Here is a 22,732-nt window from a genome sequence, read left to right on the forward strand (position 1 = left end):
TACAAAGGTACAACTTGAACCTTTTGGCCTCAGCAGATACACAAAAGCATCAAAAAAAAAAAAAAACAGTACATCCAGGCCACATGCAAACAACATAACTAGGATTGAAAAATACTGCTAACAGAAATGGCATTATTAGTTTTCTATTTTTGATTATGGACAAGAAATGGACATGACATGATTTATAATTAACAGGCAAATACGAGCATCTTTAAAGATAAATGTAAGATAAAAGAAGATATAGATAATAGAAGAGCAAAGATAGCTTTTTTTTTCCTCCAGACAGTACAGGAAGAAATGAACAGTTGTTACCCGTCTTTGAGCTTTAACTTCCTGAACTAGAAAAGTAGTATTACTGCAGCATACTGGAGATTGTATTAAACACAAAATGCAAAAGGCTGATCTGTAAGGCTTGACTGATCTTGAACACAGTTACTATGAGTGAAATGATCTACTGAAGCCTTAGTACTAGAATAGAAATTGCTATGTTTAGAAAACACTGTATGAAAAAAAAGTAAAGACTTGAATCCTTTATTATACAATTAGCTATTTCTAGATTTTCCAAAACTTCTTACAAAATAAGTCAGCATAAGTCTGACTTCAGTGGCACTGGAAGTTTGGGCGTGAAGGAAGCAGTGTTATAAACTGGCTCTCAAGACACTAGTTAGAGTAACTAAAATCTTGATAATCACCAGATAAACAGCAAATACATACAATATTAGGTTTCTGCAAACAGAACTCAAACACACAGCTCTTATAGAGCAGATTTGTAAATAACTCTCATCATGCATCTCTGTTTTCTTGCTTTTCACAATTACCCAACCACACTTGCCACCACACATAGATTTGTATGGAAAGGCCAAGGATGCTGCTACCCTGACAGCTGGTACTAAAACTTGATTTCCATATACCCTGAAGGGATATTGAAGTTGTAACACTCTACACTTTTTACAAAGAATACAAACTTAAAAGTTATCAGGATCACATTTCCTGTCTCATACTCCACCCTTCAATATGGGACAAAGCTAAAGATATGCAAAAATGTACAGTTCCACAAAAAGGAAAAATTCTGTTTGAAAAGACAATCAGATTCCAAACAGTATGTTTTTTACATTTGGAAATGCATCCGTTAAATAGCATGTTGTGGTTTAAGCCCAGCCAGTAACTCAGAACCACGCAGCCCCCCTCTTCTTCCTCCCCCCACTCCCGGAGGGATGGGGAGGAGAATCGAAAGAATCTAACTCCCACAGGTTGGAGATGAAAACAGTCCAGTAACTAAGGTACAATATAAAACTACTACTACTGCCACCAATAATAATAATAATAAGGGAAATAAGGGGAGAGAATATAAAAGGGGAAAAGGAAAAGAAAACGATAAACACGACTGATGCACAACACAATTGCTCACCACCCGCCGAAAGATACACAGCCCCACCCAAGCACAGATCTGGGCCTTCTGTGTAACTCCCCCCAGTTTATCTACTGGGCGTGACGTGCTGTGGTATGGAATACCCCTTTGGCTAGTTTGGGTCAGGTGTCCTGTCTCTGCTTCCTCACAGCTTCCTGCACCCCTCCTCACTGGCAGAGCATGAGACTGAGAAAGTCCTTGATCGGAGTAAACATTACTTAGCAACAACTAAAAACATAGCTGTGTTACCAGCACTGTTCTCAGGCTAAAGTAAAAAACACAGCACTGCACCAGCTACTAAGAAGGAGAAAAATGACTGCTACGGCTGAACCCAGGACATAGCATCTCCTGCCAAATAAAGCAGATAGCAGAGAGGCAGTCTTCCATCTCACCAACCTTGCTGAGACCTTACTAGCTGTTGGGCTGTTTTATCCTTTTGAAGCTGTAAACCCATCTATAGCTCCTTCCCACCTTGCTTAAAGCTAGGACTCTCCAAAAACAATGCAGATTATTTCTTTTAAAACTATACTACTCTATTATTTTCCATAAGTAGCAAGACCAGTTGTTTTTACAACTATTAAAAAAAAAGGTACTTGAATCTGGTGTAAACTGGTATGGAAATTACTTGGAAACACAACTTTAAGTTCCTTTCCAGAGGAAGATGAAAACCTCCCCCCTTTAATCACAAACTCCTTAGCTGCTCTCCTCTTCATTTATTCATTTTGTTGTACTCAATGAATTAAATACCCCAACTTACAGGAAAAGTTTCCAGGGAGTGCTCTTATTGCTGCATTTTCAAACTTGCAAGCATCTCCAGAGACTGTAACATTAAAAAGATTTAAATTCTCAAAACTGGAATTCAAATGGATATAAGGCTTTTTCACCCCCTTCTGTTTACTATATGTTCAATAAATTACTTCTTGAAATACGTAGTATGTAACATGCTTCCACAATCCAGTGCACTGCTTCAAATATATTAAGATTTTTAGGGTTTAACTACAATATAATCTTAATTATCAGCCATTTTACAACATTCATGAGGTAAAAACTGTCCACTTCCATTAAACACAATAATTCTTTTCCATTGATAATAGCTCATGCTTTTCCTTTTGCCTAAATAACGTGGTTTAAGCCCATCCAGTAACTCAGAACCACGCAGCCACTCGCTCACTCCCCGCCTTCTTCCTCCCCCTGCTCCCAGAGGGATGGGGAAGAGAATCAAAAGAATCTAACTCCCACGGGTTGAGATAAGGACAGTCCAATAACTAAGGTATAATACAAAGCCACTACTACTACCACCAATAATAAGGGAAATAACAAGGGGAGAGGATACAATTGCTCACCACCCGCCGACCGACACCCAGCCCGACCTGAGCAGCAATGTGGCCTTCTGGGTAACTCCCCCCAGTTTCTATACTGGGCATTACGTGCTGTGGTATGGAATACCCCTTTGGCCAGTTTGGGTCAGGTGTCCTGTCTCTGCTTCCTCCCGGCTTCCCCTCCTCCCTGGCAGAGCATGAGACTGAGAAAATCCTTGGTCGGAGTAAACATTACTTAGCAACAACTAAAACCATCGGTGTTATCAGTGTTGTTTCCAGGCTGAAAGTCAAAAACAGCACTGCACCAGCTACTAAGAAGGAGAAAAATGACTGCTATAGCTGAACCCAGGACACGTATATGAAGTCGTTTATCCTGAACCAAATTTCAAGTCATGTACCCTTTACATTTATTTTTTTTAATGCAATAGCTGGCTATGCTCATGGAACCATAGAATTAAAGCCAATGTTTTGCTTTACCCGGAATTCATCTAATATGACCCTTATGGGATTTGGCAAGGGGGTAGGTTAACCCATGTTTTAATACTACTATAATTGGTTTTAAGGGTTCTTAGACACTAATTACACTAGTAAATGCCCCCCCATCTATGTATAAACCTGAAAGCCTTTTTGATCCACATGTATGCCTCTCTCTCATTCTCAGACAGCCTTACAAATAAAGGATGTGGATTTCTAAAATATCTTGGCACAATGGGCAAATTCTGCACACGGTCAATTCTCTTGTTTATTAGCTCACTATTCTGAATAGCACTGCACCACAAGGGACTTGACACAACTGCCCTTCTGGTTTTGTGCCACAACTTTCACAAGTTTTTTCTTGACAAAATGAGAATAAAAGGATTCACTAAAGTCTGACACACAGAACAAAGTTCTTGTGTATTAGCTAAGTAGAAATAAAGTGTTTACCCACACGTGGTTCAGAGCAAGCACAAGTTACTTCTGATGCTTTGAACCTAAGTTAAAGTATTTCACACTTGCATGGGCTAAGAGTAACAACCAAGAAAACTTACTGTATGATTACCTGTCAAACATTAAAATCCTAAGCCTTGTAACACATTATAAAACTGAAACCTCTGAAGGGAGTTTATTACCTAAAACTTCATTTTCAGTGAATACTGCTGAAAATCTTAGCTAGCATTATTGTCATGTTTTAAGCCCAGCCAGTAACTCAGAACCACGCACCACCTTGCACTTGGCTTGGTTAAACTTCATAAGGTTGGCATCAGCCCACCTCACAAGCGTGTCTCCAATTTAGAGACAAGGATGTCGTGTGGGACAGTGTCAAACCCTTTGCACAAGTTCAGGTAGATGAGGTCAACTGCTCTGCCCCTGTCCATCAGTTCCATAGCCCCATCACAGAAGACCACCAAACTGGTCAGGCAGGAACAACCTATTTAACAGCCCATTGTACAGTTCGACTTTCCCAGAGGCTGGTGCATGGTAGGGGATGTGATATACCCACTCAATGCCATGCTCTTTGGCCCAAGTGTCTATAAGGCTGTTCCAGAAATGAGTCCCATTGTCTGACTCAATTCTCTCTGGGGTGCCGTGTTGCCACAAGACTTGTTTCTCAAAGCCCAGGATAGTGTTCTGGGCAGTGGCATGGGGCACAGTGTATGTTTCCAGCCATCCGGTGGTTGCTTCCACCATGGTAAGCACATGGCGCTTGCCTTGGCGGGTTGGTGGGAACGTGATATAGTCAATCTGCCAGGCCTCCCCATACTTGTACTTCAGCCATCGTCCTCCATACCAGAGAGGCTTTAACTGCTTGGCTTGCTTAATTGCAGCATGTTTCACATTCGTGAATAACCTGGGCAATAGTGTCCATTGTTAAGTCCACCCCTCGATCACAAGCCCATCTATATGTTGCATCTCTGCCTTGATGGCCTGAGGGGTCATGGGCCCACCAGGCTAAAAATATTTCATCCTTATGCTGCAAATCTAAATCCATCTGAGCCACTTCAATCTTAGCAGCTTTATCCAGTTGTTGGTTTTTCTAGTGTTGCTCAGTGGCCTGACTATTGGGTACATGAGTGTCTATGTGGCGTACCTTCACCACCAGGTTCTGCACCCGAGCAGCGATATCTTGCCACAATGCAGCAGTCCAGATGGGTTTACTTCTGCGTTGCCAGTTGCTCTGCTTCCATTGCTGCAACCACCCCCACAGGGCATTTGCCACCATCCACGAGTCAGTATAAAGTACTGGCCACTCATTCAGCAATGTCCAAGGTCACCTAGATGGCTTTTACCTCTGAATAGTGAATCGATTCCATCTCCGATGCTTCCAAAGCACTGAAGGGGCCCACTGGCCCAGATACTTGCCCATACGATCCTACACACCCTGCCACTCATGACTGTCCAGCCTCGGGGAAAATCTCTTGGTCATCCTCCTATATCATTCTCTAACCCTAGACAAGACCCAAGTTGGACCCTGCTTAACTTTTGAGATCAGACAAAACAGGGTGTTCCCAGGGTGGTATGGCTGTGGGTGAAACACAGAGCATATGCAGCAAAATACTGGTTCCCAGCAAAAGGAGCAGGATGCTTTCAAGGGCATTGAAAGGATATTCAAGATCTTTAACTTTTCCAGAATCTACTCCTACTGTAAATAGCCTTGTGGGAGAGTGGATGGTGTGAGGGAATATCTACTCCATAGGTTGACCCCCCCAAGGAAAGGAAAAAGATGTCTAATTGGTAAAAAATTCCATTATATGCCTCCCAAAGTATAGAGGTGATGACCATGCTGGGAACACAAGCCAGACCAGTTTCATGATCAGTGAGTCTATTGTATTACAAGTCATTACCATGAAGTACAGTGAAACAATAACCTTAGCCCACGCCCCCCAGCTGATAAACACTAAAACAGCAAATAGTGGCTGTAAGGAAGGTACGACATGCTGAAACTCCAAGACCAAGCACAACAACTCTGAGAGCAAATAAATCAACACTGTGACTATTAATCCAAAACAATGAGTGCTTATCACAAATATGATTAGACACACTCTGGTCAGATCTGTCTTTCTCTCAACCCTTTGTGCCCCACATTGGGCGCCAAAAAGAACTGTCGTGGTTTAAGCCCAGCCAGTAACTCAGAACCACGCAGTCGCTTGCTCACTCCCCTGCTTCTTCCTCCCCCTGCTCCCAGAGGGATGGGGAGGAGAAGGGAAAGAATGTAACTCCCACAGGTTGAGATAAGAACAGTCCAATAACTAAGGTATAATACAAAACCACTACTGCTACCACCAATAATAATAATGATGATAAGGGAAATAACAAGGGGAGAGGATACAATTGCTCACCACATGCCGACCGATACCCAGCCTGACCCGAGCAGCCATCTGGCCTTCTGGGTAACTCCCCCCAGTTTCTATACTGGGCATGACATGCTGTGGTATGGAATACCCCTTTGACTCATTTTGGGTCAGGTGTCCTGTCTCTGCTTCCTCCCGGCTTCTTGTGCCCCTCCTCACTGGCAGAACATGAGACTCTAAGTCCATGATCAGAGTAAACATTACTTAGCAACAACTAAAAACATCAGTGTTATCAGCATTGTTCTCAGGCTCAAGACAAAAACACAGCACTGCACCAGCTACTAAGGAGAAAAATGACTGCTACAGCTGAACCCAGGACAATTATATTTAAGAATTCAAAATTTTATCTTTCTATCTTTCTAAAAAATTACTTCTAGACTGTTAAGCCTCACAGGCACATTTTAAGCACCACTACCAAAATTAAAAAGATCCAAGCCACACATTTTGCATCCATTTCTCATTTGAATCACTGGACTATTATAAACAATATTTCATCAGCAACCAGTAACCCAAGGAAAACTGGACTTGGGAGAATCAATCAATACAGTTCAAATCTTGGTCAGTTTGAAAACGTTTAGGGAATTCTATCCCATACGTGCACAAATTATTCAACTCTCCAAAACACAGATGAAATGTTGGTATTATTTTAATTCCATAACTGACCTTATATTCTCATCCTAAACACTGTCTAGACATTATACATTGTTTCTGAATTTACCAAATCCCAACAACAGATTACTCAACACTTGGCTCCTCAATATCTTAGTGCAACAATAACAAAATGTGAAATTCCAATGAGAACACTGCCGTACAAGCTTCTTAAATCCAAGATGCCATTTCTCCTTAATTCTGTGTGACTTAACTCCCCATAGTAAAGGGAGCAAACATAAAATCTTCATAAACTGATGGTTTGCAACAAAAAAATCTTCACTTGCTGATCTATAACTAAGTCTCCAGACAGACAACCAACAGGGCAAGCTTCATCAAAATATTTAAGTCTCCAGCATAATAGTCCAAAGCAAGAATTACCATTGTTTGCAGCACTGCTGTGGTAGATCTTGCAGGATATACACGGCGGAGGGGGAAATGCACACCCCACACAAACCAAAAAACAATAAAATCAGTTGTGAGAGTTTTTGAACTACTTTCAGTATAAAGTTGTATTGATCCTAAATATAACGAATCACAGAAGCCCACTTAATCCATAGCAGGTACTTCTCCAAGAAATGTGTGTTTCAATGGAGGTAAACTAAAAAGATGTAAATTGGTATTCTTACTGCTATGCAGGACCAGAATCAGTCTCAAGATGCTGAGGCTGACAAGTTTTTCTGACAAATTAGCAAAATTTGAAAGTATTTTCAGGTTTTCTAGGAATCTAAGATGCCAAGATTGGGGTGCGGGGGTTTTTGTGTCGTGTCCCCCACCACCACAGCCTAAGAAACTATCACTATGCAGGATAAAGAAAGAGGGGCTGACAGTTATTCAAATGATTCCTTCGATTAGTGCAGTTATATAAACTGAATTTCTGAATGCAAAACAGAACCATAATTTTCAGATCAACATGCCTACTATAGCTCAAGAAGGTATTCGGGTTTTTCATCTATCCACTTACATAATTGAAGCCACAACAATTCTTCCAGACTAAAATGTAAATTTAAAAAAAAAAAAAAAAAAAAAAAGGGGGGGCGCCAAAAACCCAATGGGAGACAGAAGAACTGAAAACAGAAGGCACAAAAGGCACTGAAATTAACAGCACTATAGGCCAATCAATGCAATTATGAATGTTCAAATTCTGACTCCCTCAGCCAAACTTCCACTTTACCAGAAATCTTTTATCCAAATATCAAGTTTTTGCTTATATTTGTTAAAAAAATTTGAGATTCCAAACAAGATTTTTAAATTCATAAAAGGGGCAAAATCTTCTAAAGTCATGAAGTTTTAATTATGATCTTTAACTTCTGTTAATATTGATTTTGTTCCCTAATTGTGAGCATGCCTGAAATGAACATGGTGAAAATAGATCACAGACAATTGTGCCATTTTCCTTCAACCCACTCCATACCCAGACATAAACAGACTGGACTTGCATGAAAGAGCTATTCACACCAAGACAACACAATCATCCTCAATTTTTCATGAAACAAACCCATTAATTTTAAACAGAACAGAAATGTTAAACAGAACCTACAGACATGACACTTGAACTGATAATTTAAAATAAATGGTTGCACACAGCGCCATTGACTGATGACAGAAAGTAACTGAAAAAGGTTATTTATTGATGCCCCAGGGTCAAGTCCAAAGCAACGATGAAAGTTCATTTGTGGTTTTGTCAGCCACTCCCAGGCTTGAAGGTTTGCACTAAAGACGCTGCTGCATGAGGCCCCAAAAAGATACTCTACCACAAGATATACTGAAGGATAAATAAACCCGGCTTGCTTATAGAAAGCAGTAAGAATTTCTGAAAACCTGATGAACTCCAAAGCTGCTCAAATAAAACCTTTATAACACATTCTGATTAACACGCCAAATCACTGAAATCTTTTGCCAAGCTGCCTGCTGAACTGTCATGGGAACTGGATCTCCTTCCAGGGAAATATTTATTCAGGCCTAAAGTTCAATGCATGCGCTCAGGCTCACAGCAGGCAGAGTAATGTACCTGCAACTTGAAAATAAACCATACACCATACATCTTTCAGGATACTATATTTCTCAATACATGCTTTGTTTCAAACTGGCTACTTAAACACACACACAAAAAAAAAAAAAAAAAAAAAAACCACACACACACACACCCCCCACACAAACAAAAACAACCCACCAAAAAAAAGCAAAAAAAAAAAAAAAATTCCTGCAAATTGAGGGCCTTCAGACCTCTCAGCTTCAGTTAAAGACAGTAACAATCCCCAAGGTTTAATATGCTAATTTATTACTGAATTAATTTTGGTTTTTTAAATGAAAGAAAACATAGCTATAAACTTGGATAGCGGTTTACATTGCCTAATGAGTTAGAGTATCAACTGCAGCAAACTTGGGAAAGAGATTAACTATATATGACAGCAACTCCACAGCCACTATTTAGTGATTAGAACTGAAGAATTACCATTCTAAAAGCCTGGATTAACATAGTAGGATAGTTTATTATCTCTAAATTGGAGAGACATCAATTTGACAGATGGACCACTCAGTGGATAAAGAACTGGCTCGATGGCCGCATGCAAAGAGTTGTGGTAAACGGCTCAATGTCCAGTTGGAAAACAGTAATGAGTGGTGTCCCTCAGAGATCGCTGTTGGAACCGGTCCTGTTCAACATCTTTATCAGCGACATGGACAGTGGGATTGAGTGCACCCTCAGCAAGTTTGCTGATGACACCAAGCTGTGTGGTTCAGTTGATACACTGGAGGGAAGGGATGCCATCCAGAGGGACCTTGACACGCTTGTGAGGTGGGACGATGCCAACCTTATGAAGTTTAACAATGGGAAGTGCAAGGTCCTACACCTGGGTCGGGGCAATCCCAGGCACAGCTACAGGTTGGGTGGAGAAGAGATTCAGAGCAGCCCTGAGGAGAAGGACTTGGGGGTGTTAGTTGATGAGAAGCTTAACATGAGCCGGCAGTGTGCGCTCACAGCCCAGAAAGCCAACCATATCCTGGGCTGCATCAAAAGAAGCGTGACCAGCAGGTCGAAGGAGGTGATCATGCCCCTCTACTCTGCTCTTGTGAGACCTCACTTGGAGTATTGTGTGCAGTTCTGGTGTCCTCAACATAAAAAGGACATGGAACTGTTGGAGCAAGTCCAGAGGAGGGCCACAAGGATGATAAGAGGGCTGGAACATCTCCCATATGAAGACAGGCTAAGAAAGTTGGGGCTGTTCAGCCTGAAGAAGAGAAGGCTGTGTGGAGACCTCATAGCAGCCTTCCACTATCTGAAGGGGGTCTATAAGGATGCTGGGGAGGGACTCTTCCTTAGGGACTGTAGTGGTAGGACAAGGGGTAATGGCTTCAAACTTAAACAGGGGAAGTTTAGATTAGATATAAGGAAGAGGTTCTTTACAGTGAGGGTGGTGAGGCACTGGAATGGGTTGCCCAGGGACACTGTGGGTGCTCCATCCCTGGCGGTGTTCAAGGCCAGGTTGGACAGAGCCTTGGGCGACATGGGTTAGTGCGAGGTGTCCCTGCCCATGGCAGGGGGGTTGGAACTAGATGATCTTAAGGTCCTTTCCAGCCCTAACTGTTCTATGATTATAAATCTATAAAAACCCTTCTGATAAAAAAAAAAAAAATTAAAAAAAAATTAAAATAAAAAAAAAGCAAGCAACAAAAATTAAAAAGCTATTCAATACCTGATAATATGAAATTAGGTTGGTCAAGGGGTTTGTAACTCGCAGGGGAAAAATAGAATTCTAGCTATTTTGGGTTTTACACAGAGTCAAGGCCCTTTCCGTTTGTCAGGCCGCCCAGTGAGTAGGTTAGGGGTGCACAAAAACTGGGAGGGGACTCAGCCGGGACAGCGGACCTCGACTGACCAACGAGATATTCCACACCATATGGCGTCATCATGCTCAGCAGTAAAAGTGCAATTGTTCGTTATCAGCAAGCAGCTGATAACCAACTGCCCAGCCAGTCCCCAAGTGGGGGAGATGGGCAGGGGCACCCTTGATTATATTTCTTTAGGTTTGTTTGGGGTTTTTTCCTCCCCCTTAAGACTTTATGCAGGAGCAATAATAGTTTCACTAAATTTAGAAGAACAGTTATCCTACCATTTTTTCCACCCCACACCCTCCTGTTTTACAATTTTGTTTAAAACTATCTCAGTTTTCAATTTTGCATTATTTGATTACAAAGCCATTTGTAAACAAAGAAACAATCACACACCCGAAACACAGATCTGGAACCTGGGAAATCTGGAGCCAAAAAGGCTTGCCAAATGGCATGTTGCAAACAAAGGAGATGGACAAATCATGTTCTTCAAAACCTATTACATCCTTTTGATTAAACTTAATGGTAAGACAAATTTATTAATGAAATATACATTCATACATCCGATCTGGTTCACAACTGCATCAAGCACTCTCTTCTGAAAAGAAAAAAATTGTTTCCTATCTTAAGTCAGGAGAGACACATGCTGTTTTCTAAAGCTAGTTGATTGTATCTACCAACACCACAATTAACTGCAGACAAGACTATCTGAAGCACCTCCACTTTAAGAATCATAGAATGGTTTGGGTTGGAAGGGACCATAAAGCTCATCCAGTTCCAACCCCCTGCCACGGGCAGGGACACCTTCCACTAGAGCAGGTTGCTCCAAGCCCCGTCCAACCTAGCCTTGAACACTGCCAGGGATAGGGCAGCCATAGCTTCTCTGGGCAACTTGTGCCAGTGCCTCACCACCCTCACAGGGAAGAGCTGCTTCTTCTCATCTTGAGCTCCCCTCTGTCATTTTAAAGCCATTCCCTCTTGTCCCATCCCTACAGGCCCTTGTAAAAAGCCTCTCTCCAGCCTTCCAGCATAATAAACTACAGTCCAACCCACTAACCAGCCTTGTTCAAGGATATCATGTTAGGTCTTTGTGCAGTAACTGAGTGCATTAAACTCTGCCATTCCATTTAACTCTCCAGTTCCCATTAAAGACAAAAATATGTGCAATTCTATCTCTACACTTAGTGATCGGTATCCTTAATTGGTTAGCCACAAACACATATGGTAAAGAACCAGATGTATGTGGCCTGTATTTCAACTTTACCATAAGAAAGGCTCAAGGGAAATAGCTGAAGAAAAGCTCCACTTACCTATGAGTTTCCATATTTCATCAGAAACACTTTTATTATTAAATATGAACACCAATTTTAAATTTAAATCCTTTCCAGAATTACTACATTCTAAAAATTGCTCTCAATTACTTCTATTTACCCAAGAAAAATGTCCAAAATAACAGAACTGTACAATGTAGTATTTGCAGAAAATACCCATAAATACAAATGATGGAGGGTTCTGTGAAACCAAACCAAATTCCTCTGTTATCAGAAGCAATCAACCTTAACAATTTATACTTGAACTTTCCATTATTCATTCTTCTGAGTGGGTAAGGCGTTGACAAAAATAACACTGTTTCTGGACTGAAATATTTCAGATGAATTATTTTCTTCAAAACATGGATAAAAGATTTGAGTCACACTTTCACATTGTACATTCATCAATTTCTAAGTCTCAAGACCTGAACACATGCTAAATTTCAAACATCATCTGAGGCTGCCATGCTGACAAGCCATCAAGCATTGCACCAGCTCTCCTATCCAAGAAGCTTTCAGCAGCTACTGAGATTTTTGACCAGCATGGTACCTCATAAACAAAAGAGATTAGAGGGGTTTAATAGCCATACTGCCAGGAAATGTTGCAGACAGAGGAAGAGTCAAACACTTCCTGTATGGAAAAGCAGGGCTGTGCTAATACTGCACAAAACTGGACAAAGCTCAGAACACTGGGAAAAATACATGTACTAATTTATTACATTATTTTGCTACTGGTCCTTGGCTCTTTTCAAACTCCATATAGTTCAACCTAACTTTGTGCAATCTAAGGATTTTTGCCATCTATTTTACTAGCTCCAAAACCTTCCGACAGCCTTTTTCTCCAATCCCCAAAAAAATTTTACACTCTTATGACCAAATCTGACAGAAATAAAGTGTCCGAGATACACTAAACACCTGTTAAAATCTGGGGCTGGGATAAGGACAAGCCCACAGCAGCTAACTCCAGCAGTCACAGATACTACTATCATAGGAACAGCATGGAAGATTTCAAAACCCCATAGCAGGGAGCATCACAGACCACACAGGAAAAACAAGGCTTGTCCAGTAAAAAGGTAGAGGGTATAGGACAAAAACCTACACAAAACTACGCTTGTTTAGTTCTGCTTTTCCTGTGACGATTTATTGAAATACAACAGCTACAAGTCATTCCATATCGTTTATGGCCTATTGTTGTTTCATAGAATCACAGAATGGTTTGGGTTGGAAAGGACCTTAAGATCATCTAGTTCCAACCCCCTGCATGAGCAGGGACACCTCACACTAGACCATATTGCCCAAGACTCTATCCAACCTGGCCTTGAACACTGCCAGGGATGAAGCATTTACCAATTCTTTGGGCAACCTGTTCTGGTGCCTCACCACCCTGATGGTTTCTCCCAAACCAGTTTAAGTCTCACAAATTCAGAATGACTTTCTTTCAAAAGAAGATTTCTCCTGTTAGTTTTTGCTGCAGCTTAAACTTCTCACTTGGAGATCCAGAACTTAGCCTATTGTTCCCCTGTATCTCAACCATTCATACAAATCATGCATTACACAGCACCATGTACCCTTTACTTGATTCCTTATCTGCACTGCAATTAGCTAGTACATAATGAAGTACTATAACAGCAGATCAGGGTAAACAATATGAACAAAAGAACCGAGGACACAATTTAGCCTTCATGATGATGTACTTATGCAAAATATCATGACCAGCAGACAGTACTGTAATTTCTGAATTCAAAATTTTGTAGTTTTCCAAGCAGCATCAGCAAGCCTTTAAAAATCACATATCCAGAAAAGGATGTTGGAAAGTTTCCACACATATCACTCCTCATGTGTTTAATAAAGAGACAGAAAGCAGAATGAGACTCTAACATGCATTGCATTTCTGTCCTGGGAGCTAATAATATGGGGTGGTTTCTGACTTATTGCAAATCTCCTTGAAATCTTCTGCTTCATTTCCCTAATCAGAGTTTTTAAATGTTGGAAACAACTGTTTGGCACAAAACAGGTATGAGTTATCCCAATAGATAGATTGATAAGATCGATATGTTAAGTTTACTAGTAGAGACAACTTATTATTCAATATAAATCTGGTAACCATCACAAAATGAGACTCCTGCCTCACTAGTGCAGCTATATGGACAGATTAACACTCCATTTTATAAGCAGCCAGTGCACAGTGCTGCACACAACGCAAAATTCTAGATCAAGCCAAGGCAGGCCATAGCGCATAGCTGTGAATTCACCTAGTATGCTCTAACTACACAATTCCACCACAAGATGACGCAGAAGAAAACTCCTCTGTCCAAGTTGTCCTTGTTTTCATCACATGATGACCTAAGCATATTTCAAACTGACAAGTCTTCGGAAAGCAATTTGATTTTAAAAGCACAAATAGCACAAAGTAATCAAACTGTGTGAATTTATAATGCACAGTTCATACACTTTACTGTGTGTACACTGCTGTAAAATAAATTTTGATTGTGTTAAATCTGCACCAAATTAATGCAAATAACTAAATTACCAAGAATATAGTGAATTTTGATTCCAGTAGAGTGGAAAAGATCACAAACCCCAAGGTATTTATTGAAAAAAAGAACAAGTCTGCTTTACTGGCAGCGTAGCACCACCTGGTTGACATGCTTTTGCTAACTACAATGTTTTTGTTGGAGCGCCAAACCCAGTATTACAGTAGTGGCAGAAGAAGAAGATTGAAGAATCTCATTCAGATGCAGAATCTGAAAATCACTATCCAAAATACTGACTCTTGTTGGCAGCTCTCCACTGCCATCTGCAATGTAAGGGGAAGAGGGAACTATACAGAGAGTTCATACAACAAAACAGTCCATGCAGGCTTTAATTGGAAATAATCAACAAGTGATAAAGGTTTTTATGAATAAGAGAGAAATCAGTGTAAAACACCATCACTGTGAAACTGAATGGCTAATAATGCCAAGTTAAACACATACACCCCTAACTATTTTGAGTCATATAGGCCACAGACCGCTAAAAGAACAAAAGGCCCTCAGTGCTTTATTGGCAAGATGCATTTGATAACGTGCAGCTTCATACCAACACTAACAAATATTTGGGGCAGAGAATCTCACAGTCTTCAAGACTTCTATCTAAATTGTGTTCAGACTGAGAAGTCATCATCATAAATCTATACACCCAAAAGATTAAACACCAAACTCACCATTAACACACTGGACATTTCCAATGGTTACAAATATTAAAACCAAACCACCCGCCTCAGGTCTGGCAAATCCCATAAGAAACAAAAAAAATAGTACAATTTACAGAGGAAAGCATTCACTGAACATGAATTAATAGACTCTCAAAGGGACCATGCATTTCTGAAAATGTTTTGAAGTCTTTTGTGCACAAAGCACAGTAAGAAGTTCAGCTTACGCACAAGAACTCAAAGATCTCTAACATAATGACAAAAAAAAATTAGCAACAGATTTAAAGAACATTCCTTGAGAAATAATTGATAAAGAATATTTAGCAAAAACTTGTGTAATACTCTAGTTACTTGAACTATGATCCAAATAGTTATTCCATGTACTTTATCTCTTTTGATACAGAACTTAGCCATAATTAACCTTTTCAACATATGACTGGGAAGCCTTCAAATGCATAGGTAGATGTAGACACAGCATCTACTTTAAAGAAAAATTAAATGGAAAAAGGGAAAAGGAGGATGTCTAATGGCCAGGGTGTTCATCACCAGCACAAGAACAAAGAACAGTAAAGAAATTCTGAACTGAGGCCCAAACACTGTATTTGGACATCTGAAAAGTTGTTTTGGAAAAGTCTGAGGATATCAGCTGTTCCTGACTGGAGAGGTGACTACTACAGCAAGAGGAGCAGAGATTATACCAATTTACACTGAAAATAAAAAAGGGTATTTGAACTTTTAAAACAGAAATCAAGAAACACATTGGGTTCTGTATTATTTTAGATTCTTAAATACAAACAAGGCATCTTTTTAAAACATTAGACTCCATTCATCAGAACTAATCACACTCAGTTAACAACCATGAAGCAACAGTGTGTTATGCAACAGCTACAGCTACCTGAGCTGAGTATATCCCTCTCAGGTAAAAACCTCCAACTCTGAACCCTCACAGTAGCAAAGTTATACTTCACCCTGCTTCATAAATGCATGAACTGAAAGACGTAAAAATAAAATGCAATTACAACCTTGAGAAGCTATTTTTATAACAGGCATGTTAAAAGTTTTAATACTGAAAGAAAAAAAAAAAAAAAAATTATACAGCAGGAGCCTAGTAGAAAAAGGGTCAATAAAGGGTCATGTTTGTGGTGTTTGGGGATTCCCCCTCCCTGTTACATCACATGGATGAACCATAAATATAAAGCAAGGAACTGATTTTTTTTTTCCTACAGAGCTCTAGAGTAGTGCACCTGAAACTGCACCAAGCATAACCTACCAAAAATATATACAAAATAGCTTTCAGATATTGAGACAGCTCAAAGGCAGTGATAAAGAGGGAAAAGCAGACTGACAAAAGATGAAGTTAGTATATCTTGACTAGAATGGTATGACATGGGAAAGTTGCTTATGCACCTTTGTAATGGAGAATAAAAAGTAATTATTTAGAGGAGTATTAAGTTTTTTCTAGTTATAAAAGTATGAATGAGGAGGAAAAAGTTGTTAGACAAAAGAGTCTTTTGAGAAGTGTATTTCTCTGGCTGGAATCATCTCCACAGTAAAATGATAGGCACATCAAGATTCAGATATTTAAAACCATGTTAAGCAACTAATACGTAGAAGTACTGCAGGTCAAACCTGCTCTTTCATCAAAGAGGATTAGATAATTTAACAGATTTTCCATCTCCAACTTCTAACCTCCCAAAAGCACAAATATTGTTCTAGCAAAAATCTTTTAGAAAACAAGCATGTCAAACTCAGTTGTATTTCTGGTAAATGAAAAGCAAGTAGAATGATGATGAACACATCAAAACAGTCACATAAAATGAAAAGAGACCAGTGTCTCATTCTAAGTAACATCATGAAACTGGTACAAAAATTATCTTCAAGATAAATTAATTCAACACTCAAACAGTACTCCAAGCTCTTGACATCTATGCAGACAGCTGCAGAACTTGATGCCAAAGAAATGGATTTACATTTTAAAAAGCACGTTGATGAGTAATCCATCATGGTTTAAGCCCAGCCAGTGACTCAGAACCACACAGCTGCTCACTCGCTCATTCACTCTCCCACTTCTTCCCCCCCCACTCCTGGAGGGATGGGGAGGAGAATCAAAAGAATGTAAATACCATGGGTTGAGATAAGAACAGTCTAGTAATTAAGGTATAAAACAAAAGTACTACAGCTACCACCAATAATAATAATAATAATAATGATAAGGGAAATAACAAGGGGAGAAAATATAAAACTAAAAAGGGAAGGGGAAACAAAGCAATAAACATGAGTGATGCACAATGCAATTGCTCACCATCCGCTGACCAATACCCAGCCTGACCTGAGCAGCGATGTGGCCTTCTGGGTTACTCCCCCCGGTTTATATACTGGGCATGACGTGCTGTGGTATGGAATACCCCTTTGGCTAGTTTGGGTCAGGTGTCCTGTCTCTGCTTCCTCACAGCTTCTTGTGCCCCTCCTCACTGGCAGAGCATGAGAGACTGAAAAGTCCTTGATCAGGGTAAGCATTGCTTAGCAACAACTAAAATATCAGTGTGTTATCAGCATTATTCTCAGACTAAAGCCAAAACACAGCACTGCACCAGCTACTGAGAAAAATAACTGTTACAGCTGAACCCAGGACACTTACCATCGTACTTTATTGCATGTCTGCGTAGCGCCAAGAGGCGAACCTGCCACCATGGGGACTTGGATGGGGCTGTGCTGTTTGTTCATGACGAGATCCAACTTCTCTTCCAATGATTTACAGGTAGCCTCTAGTGCCAGCAACTTTGCCTCAATGCTATCCAACCGCAGGCATATTGTCTGATTAATGGAATACAGGAATGACTGGAAAGGGAGAATGAAAGAGACACTGATTTTAAAGACTTAGCATTTATCTTCAGCAACATACACAGAAGGAAGCTCCAGATAAATGTGACTGGAAAACAATTCTAAAGCAACTAGCAACCTGCCTAGTGACAACTTTCATCCACATAAAAAAAAACCTGATGACATCCAGGAGCATTTTACCATTCTCAAGTTCCTCTAGATATTTACTTAGAAACCAAATTCATCCAAGCCAAACACATTTTCACCTAAGCACTTTGTTGGTATGATTTCATACACATGTGAAAGCCTTTCATTCCATACTAGTAAAACCAAAAGGATTATAAATCTATGAATGCATCCTCCTGGATAAAATAAGATTATTTTTTTTTCCTGCCCCAACAGATAAATTCAGATGATTACAGTGGAAATTATATCAACACAAATAACCTCAGAGACAATTAATGCCACTCAAGTTTTCTCCTGAACAGCGAACCAAGAAAAGCAAATAAAAAAAAAACTCTTTTCCTAAGCAATCTTATTCAAAAGAAAGCCTATTCTACTTGGTTCCTCTTGGGAAAAATAGGCTATTAAAGGGTAACATTACACATTCTCCTTTGTGAACAGCAACTATGCCATCTTGCAGCCCCCTGTTACAACTTACACACCTCATCACGCTGGTTTACAGTGCTGCTCCCTGGTGCTCTTTCAATATAGAGCTTCGGTTTCTATGACCATTTCAAAACTACATAACTACATACTGTTTAACATGCGTGGCAGTAAAACACTACTCATATGCTCCAAGGAACAACAACAAAAAAGCCACAAAACTAAAACACACTAGAGAAAAGCAGGGGAAGTTCCACAAGTACAGAAAAGCCTGAGCTACTGAGCCTGAACCAAGTCTGGTTTAACTATTAGGAGAACGTTGTTAGCTCAAAATAATAATTTTAAACATGCTAAAAGTATATACAAATTGTAACACAAATACATGCTCAAGTTTATCTTTTAGGTCTTTATTCACTTCATCAAAAAAAATGTACCAATAGTGACATTTGAGTCACTGTAAGTAATCCTGATGACATTTTATACTTTATGCAAAATTCTTGCTGTAGACTTTACACTGGAGAACTAGGCAATCATCCAGATTCTTAAATTTATGCAAAAATGAACTAACATCTACAAGAAGACTACGAATAATTCCAGTCTTATGTAATACCATAATAAACAGTTTATTTTACATTCTTTTAATGTATTTCCCTAAGCAAGCTAACTTAATTCTATTACAAATAGAAACAGGAAAAGGTATTATCATAACCTTAATAGAGGGATCCTGGCAGTTAATTTCTATACGCTGATGTTTCAGAGTAGGCTCTACATCATCATCTGTCATTTCATGATTCTCCAACACAACTGCAAAGAAAAATAAGCACCGCCATAGTTTATAATAAAAGAGGACAAGGCTCAAATTAAAAATATATGAAATGGATGAAATAAAAAAAAAAAAACCGTAAAAGGTGTTTAATTAACATATCCTATGTATTTTTACACTTAATTGGGTTTTCTCTTAAATATATGACAATGGTTTACTGCTTCTCAAAAAACATTTATCCAAATCTAATACTTTGTTTTAAACACACTAAGGATATAACACTCAAGCATTACCTTGGATTTTATTAGGAACTTACCAGGAGGTAGCTGAGTTGCCACATTGGCTGTTCTGCTTTGACAGATTCTACAAGCTTCTTACCCCCATGTTTATACAAAACCATGAAAAGTACTAATGAAATTCTGTGCAAAGATAGAATTACACCTACTACTCAGTGTAGTAACAGGTTTTTTCCCCCCCCAGTATAGATGAACAAAATCCTGCCAGCTTTCCAAAATAGCTACTTACATATACAGACCCATAGGCTCTAATAGCCTTTTGTCTAACAGCAAACATTTTGAAGAAAACAGTAATAAAAGAGAACTGAATTTAGAACTGGAAGGCCTGGCTGGCTGGCAAAAATCAAGATGTAAAGTCCTGAAGAGCCTCACAGTCAGCATCACCCAAGATCAGACCAGGTTTGAGTTCCTTTACCAAGCTGAGCAAAGGAAGTCTTGTTTAAGGTTGACCAGACCACAGCAGACACTCCTGAACACCAAGTTACCAGCTAGACTACAACAGGCAGGTCCCAGCTTCTCCTCCAACACTTGGGAACATTTCTGAAGTAACTTTAGTTCTGTATCAGAAGTTTTTTTGATATGCATTTCTGTTTTCCATAACTGTAGTTACCATTCTTTCAGTCACCTCCTCACATGCAACAGCAGCATAGGATCAATGTCTGTGGCTGATCACGTTTTGGCTTAGTAGGTCAAGTTCTAAGCAAGGGATATCACAGTATTTGCTTCCAGTAGTATTTTTCAATTTTAATAACATATCAGAGAAACTATTTTACAGATAAAACAACAATTCATAATAGACAAATGATAGTTCTCATTTGAGGGAAAGCCTAAAACATACATTTGATCTGGAGAAAAACAAAAGATTGCAGGAGGCCATATTTCATTCAAAGTTTTTGGCACTAGTCTACCCCTGCACAAAAAAGCCCCAGGCAATAAAGCATTTAAAAGAAAAGTAAAATAATTTTTAAAAAAAACTGATCTAAAGGGCACTGAAGATATACAAGCTATTGAAAACCTGGTGTGTAGTCTTAAGAAGCACCTCTCAGAAAAGAGTCTGCAGCACTGCTTTATATTAAGAAAAGCTCAACAGCAATTTCCACCTTGTCAATGAGCAATACTATAAATATCTTTCTTGTGCCATCACTACCACCTCCACTGTACCTGGGTTATCTGGAGTCAGGTCTTCAACAGCGATCTGAACAACATCTGCCAAATCCTGTTCTGACATCATTCAGAACCAGGCAGCAATATCCAGTCAAACACCACCGCAGGTCCCCAAAAAAGTAATTTTGCAAGTCATGCAATCCTGAAAAACAGCAGCAAGAAGAGTGTTAATACAGATTACTTGATATATTAATACTGCCTTTAATTTTTCATTCTTCCTCTATAAAAGGAGATGCAGTTCCCAACACAAGTGACCAACCTACAAGTGATCATCCAGTGGTATCAACTGCTACTTTATCTGGTATCCTCATCAAAGAGCAAAGGACTCAACTACGTGCATCACCCCCGAGTCAATCTTTCTATACTAGGCCTGAGACAAGAGCTCAAGCTTTCCTTGCTGATCCACCTTTCCACATTTTCCCAACAGATAAAGAGAACATTTAGCTTCAGAGATTTAGCAGCTGTCCTGGGTTCAGCTATAGCAGTGTCCTGGGTTCAGCTATAGCAGTCATTTTTCTCCTTCTTAGTAGCTGGTGCAGTGCTGTGTTTTTTAACTTTCAGCCTGGGAACAATGCTGATAACACTGATGTTTTTAGTTATTGCTAAGTAATGTTTATTCCAACCAAGGACTTTCTCAGTCTCATGCTTTGCCAGGGAGGAGGGGAAGCCGGGAGGAAGCAGAGACAGGACACCTGACCCAAACTGGCCAAAGGGGTATTCCATACCACAGCACATCATGCCCCATATAGAAACCGGGGGGAGTTACCCGGAAGGCCCAGATCACTGCTCGGGTTGGGCTGGGTATCAGTCGGCAGGTGGTGAGCAATTGTATCCTCTCCCCTTGTTATTTCACTAATCATTATTATTAGTGGTGATAGCAGCAGTAGTTTTGTATGGTACTTTAGTTACTGGACTGCTCTTATCTCAACCCGTGGGAGTTACATTCTTCTGATTCTCCTCCCCATCCCTCTGGGAGCAGGGGGAGGAAGAAGGGGGGGAGTGAGTGAGCAGCTGCATGGTTCTGAGTTACCGGCTGGGCTCAGACCATGACAGCAGCTCATCAGGATAAAGTCAAAGAAAACATTTTATTTTGTAAGTTGATTTTTGTTTTAGAAGTTTTAAGAGCATACAAGACCATTCCTAAACTGCAGGGGTTTCATTTACAAATTATTGCTTAGCTCTTGGAAGTGATCACTTTAGTATTTAGTCTTAATGTCACAAAAGCATATGAAGCTCCCAAGCCTAGGCTAGATTTGCAATTACTGCATTCTCTACAAACCTACATGTACACAAGATCATAGAATAGTTAGGGGTGGAAGGGACCTTAAGATCATCTAGTTCCAACCCCCCTGCCATGGGCAGGGACGCCTCACACTAGACCATGTCACCCAAGGCTCTGTCCAACCTGGCCTTGAACGCTGCCAGGGATGGAGCATTCACAATTTCCTTGGGAATTTTAACAGGCCTCTCAAATCTTCAGAAACAGTCAGTGAGAACAGGGAGCTTCCTCGCAGCTAATTACAACTAGACTTGAAGCAAAACTTGACCTTTTTTTTTTTTCCTTGGTTATTGAACTTGCCTGCATTTTATACAGCTCAATGCTGATGAAACCATTTTCAGAATATGGTCCTGATTTTAAAGCCAAGATATTTCTCAGCCCTGCTCCCCTGGAATTCTCAGTCAAGGTTATTTATTAGTGTTTTAAGAGAAACTGTCAGTCTGTAAAATTGAATTTGAAACACTGGAACCATTCAGATCTGTGCTTTCTCACAGTTTACAAAGGGACGGACAATGAATATCAAGAGATCAGCTGACTTTTTTCCTTTTAACTTGAAGCAAAACACACTAGAGAGATAATTTGAGATTTACCAATGGAAATGGTAATTCATCCCTTAACACTGAATCAAATCCAACTATGCATAAAGATATTCCTCTTCCATTTGAGCACAAGAAAGCCATTAAGCCAGACAGGTGGAGTACTAATTTTTGAAGAGAGCAACACAACCTACAGAAGAACTTTGAGACTGGCCTGAGCAACCACTGCACAC

At 39.9% G+C, this 22,732-nt stretch overlaps 1 protein-coding gene across 17 annotated transcripts in view; it reads right to left on the reverse strand.

The window, feature by feature from the left end:
• LOC115618974 (protein BANP-like) overlaps nt 1-22,732 on the reverse strand; it is a 186,603-nt gene that overhangs the window by 151,990 nt on the left and 11,881 nt on the right. For 7 of the 17 annotated variants that reach the window (XM_030510981.1, XM_030510976.1, XM_030510970.1 and 4 more), the window contains exons 1-4: nt 20,682-20,756; nt 20,006-20,216; nt 19,171-19,265; nt 17,674-17,873 (exon numbers count right to left, since the gene is read on the reverse strand). In XM_030510981.1, coding sequence (XP_030366841.1) covers nt 17,674-17,873; nt 19,171-19,265; nt 20,006-20,105 — 395 coding nt within the window. In that variant the 5' untranslated portion in view covers nt 20,106-20,216; nt 20,682-20,756. Of the gene's footprint in view, nt 1-17,673; nt 17,874-19,170; nt 19,285-19,935; nt 20,217-20,681; nt 21,142-22,732 lie in introns of those variants that run through there. The other 10 variants (XM_030510985.1, XM_030510982.1, XM_030510975.1 and 7 more) reach the window with 7 other exon arrangements.

This window comes from Strigops habroptila, chromosome W, assembly GCF_004027225.2.
Source record: "Strigops habroptila isolate Jane chromosome W, bStrHab1.2.pri, whole genome shotgun sequence".
Lineage (NCBI taxonomy): Eukaryota > Metazoa > Chordata > Aves > Psittaciformes > Psittacidae > Strigops > Strigops habroptila.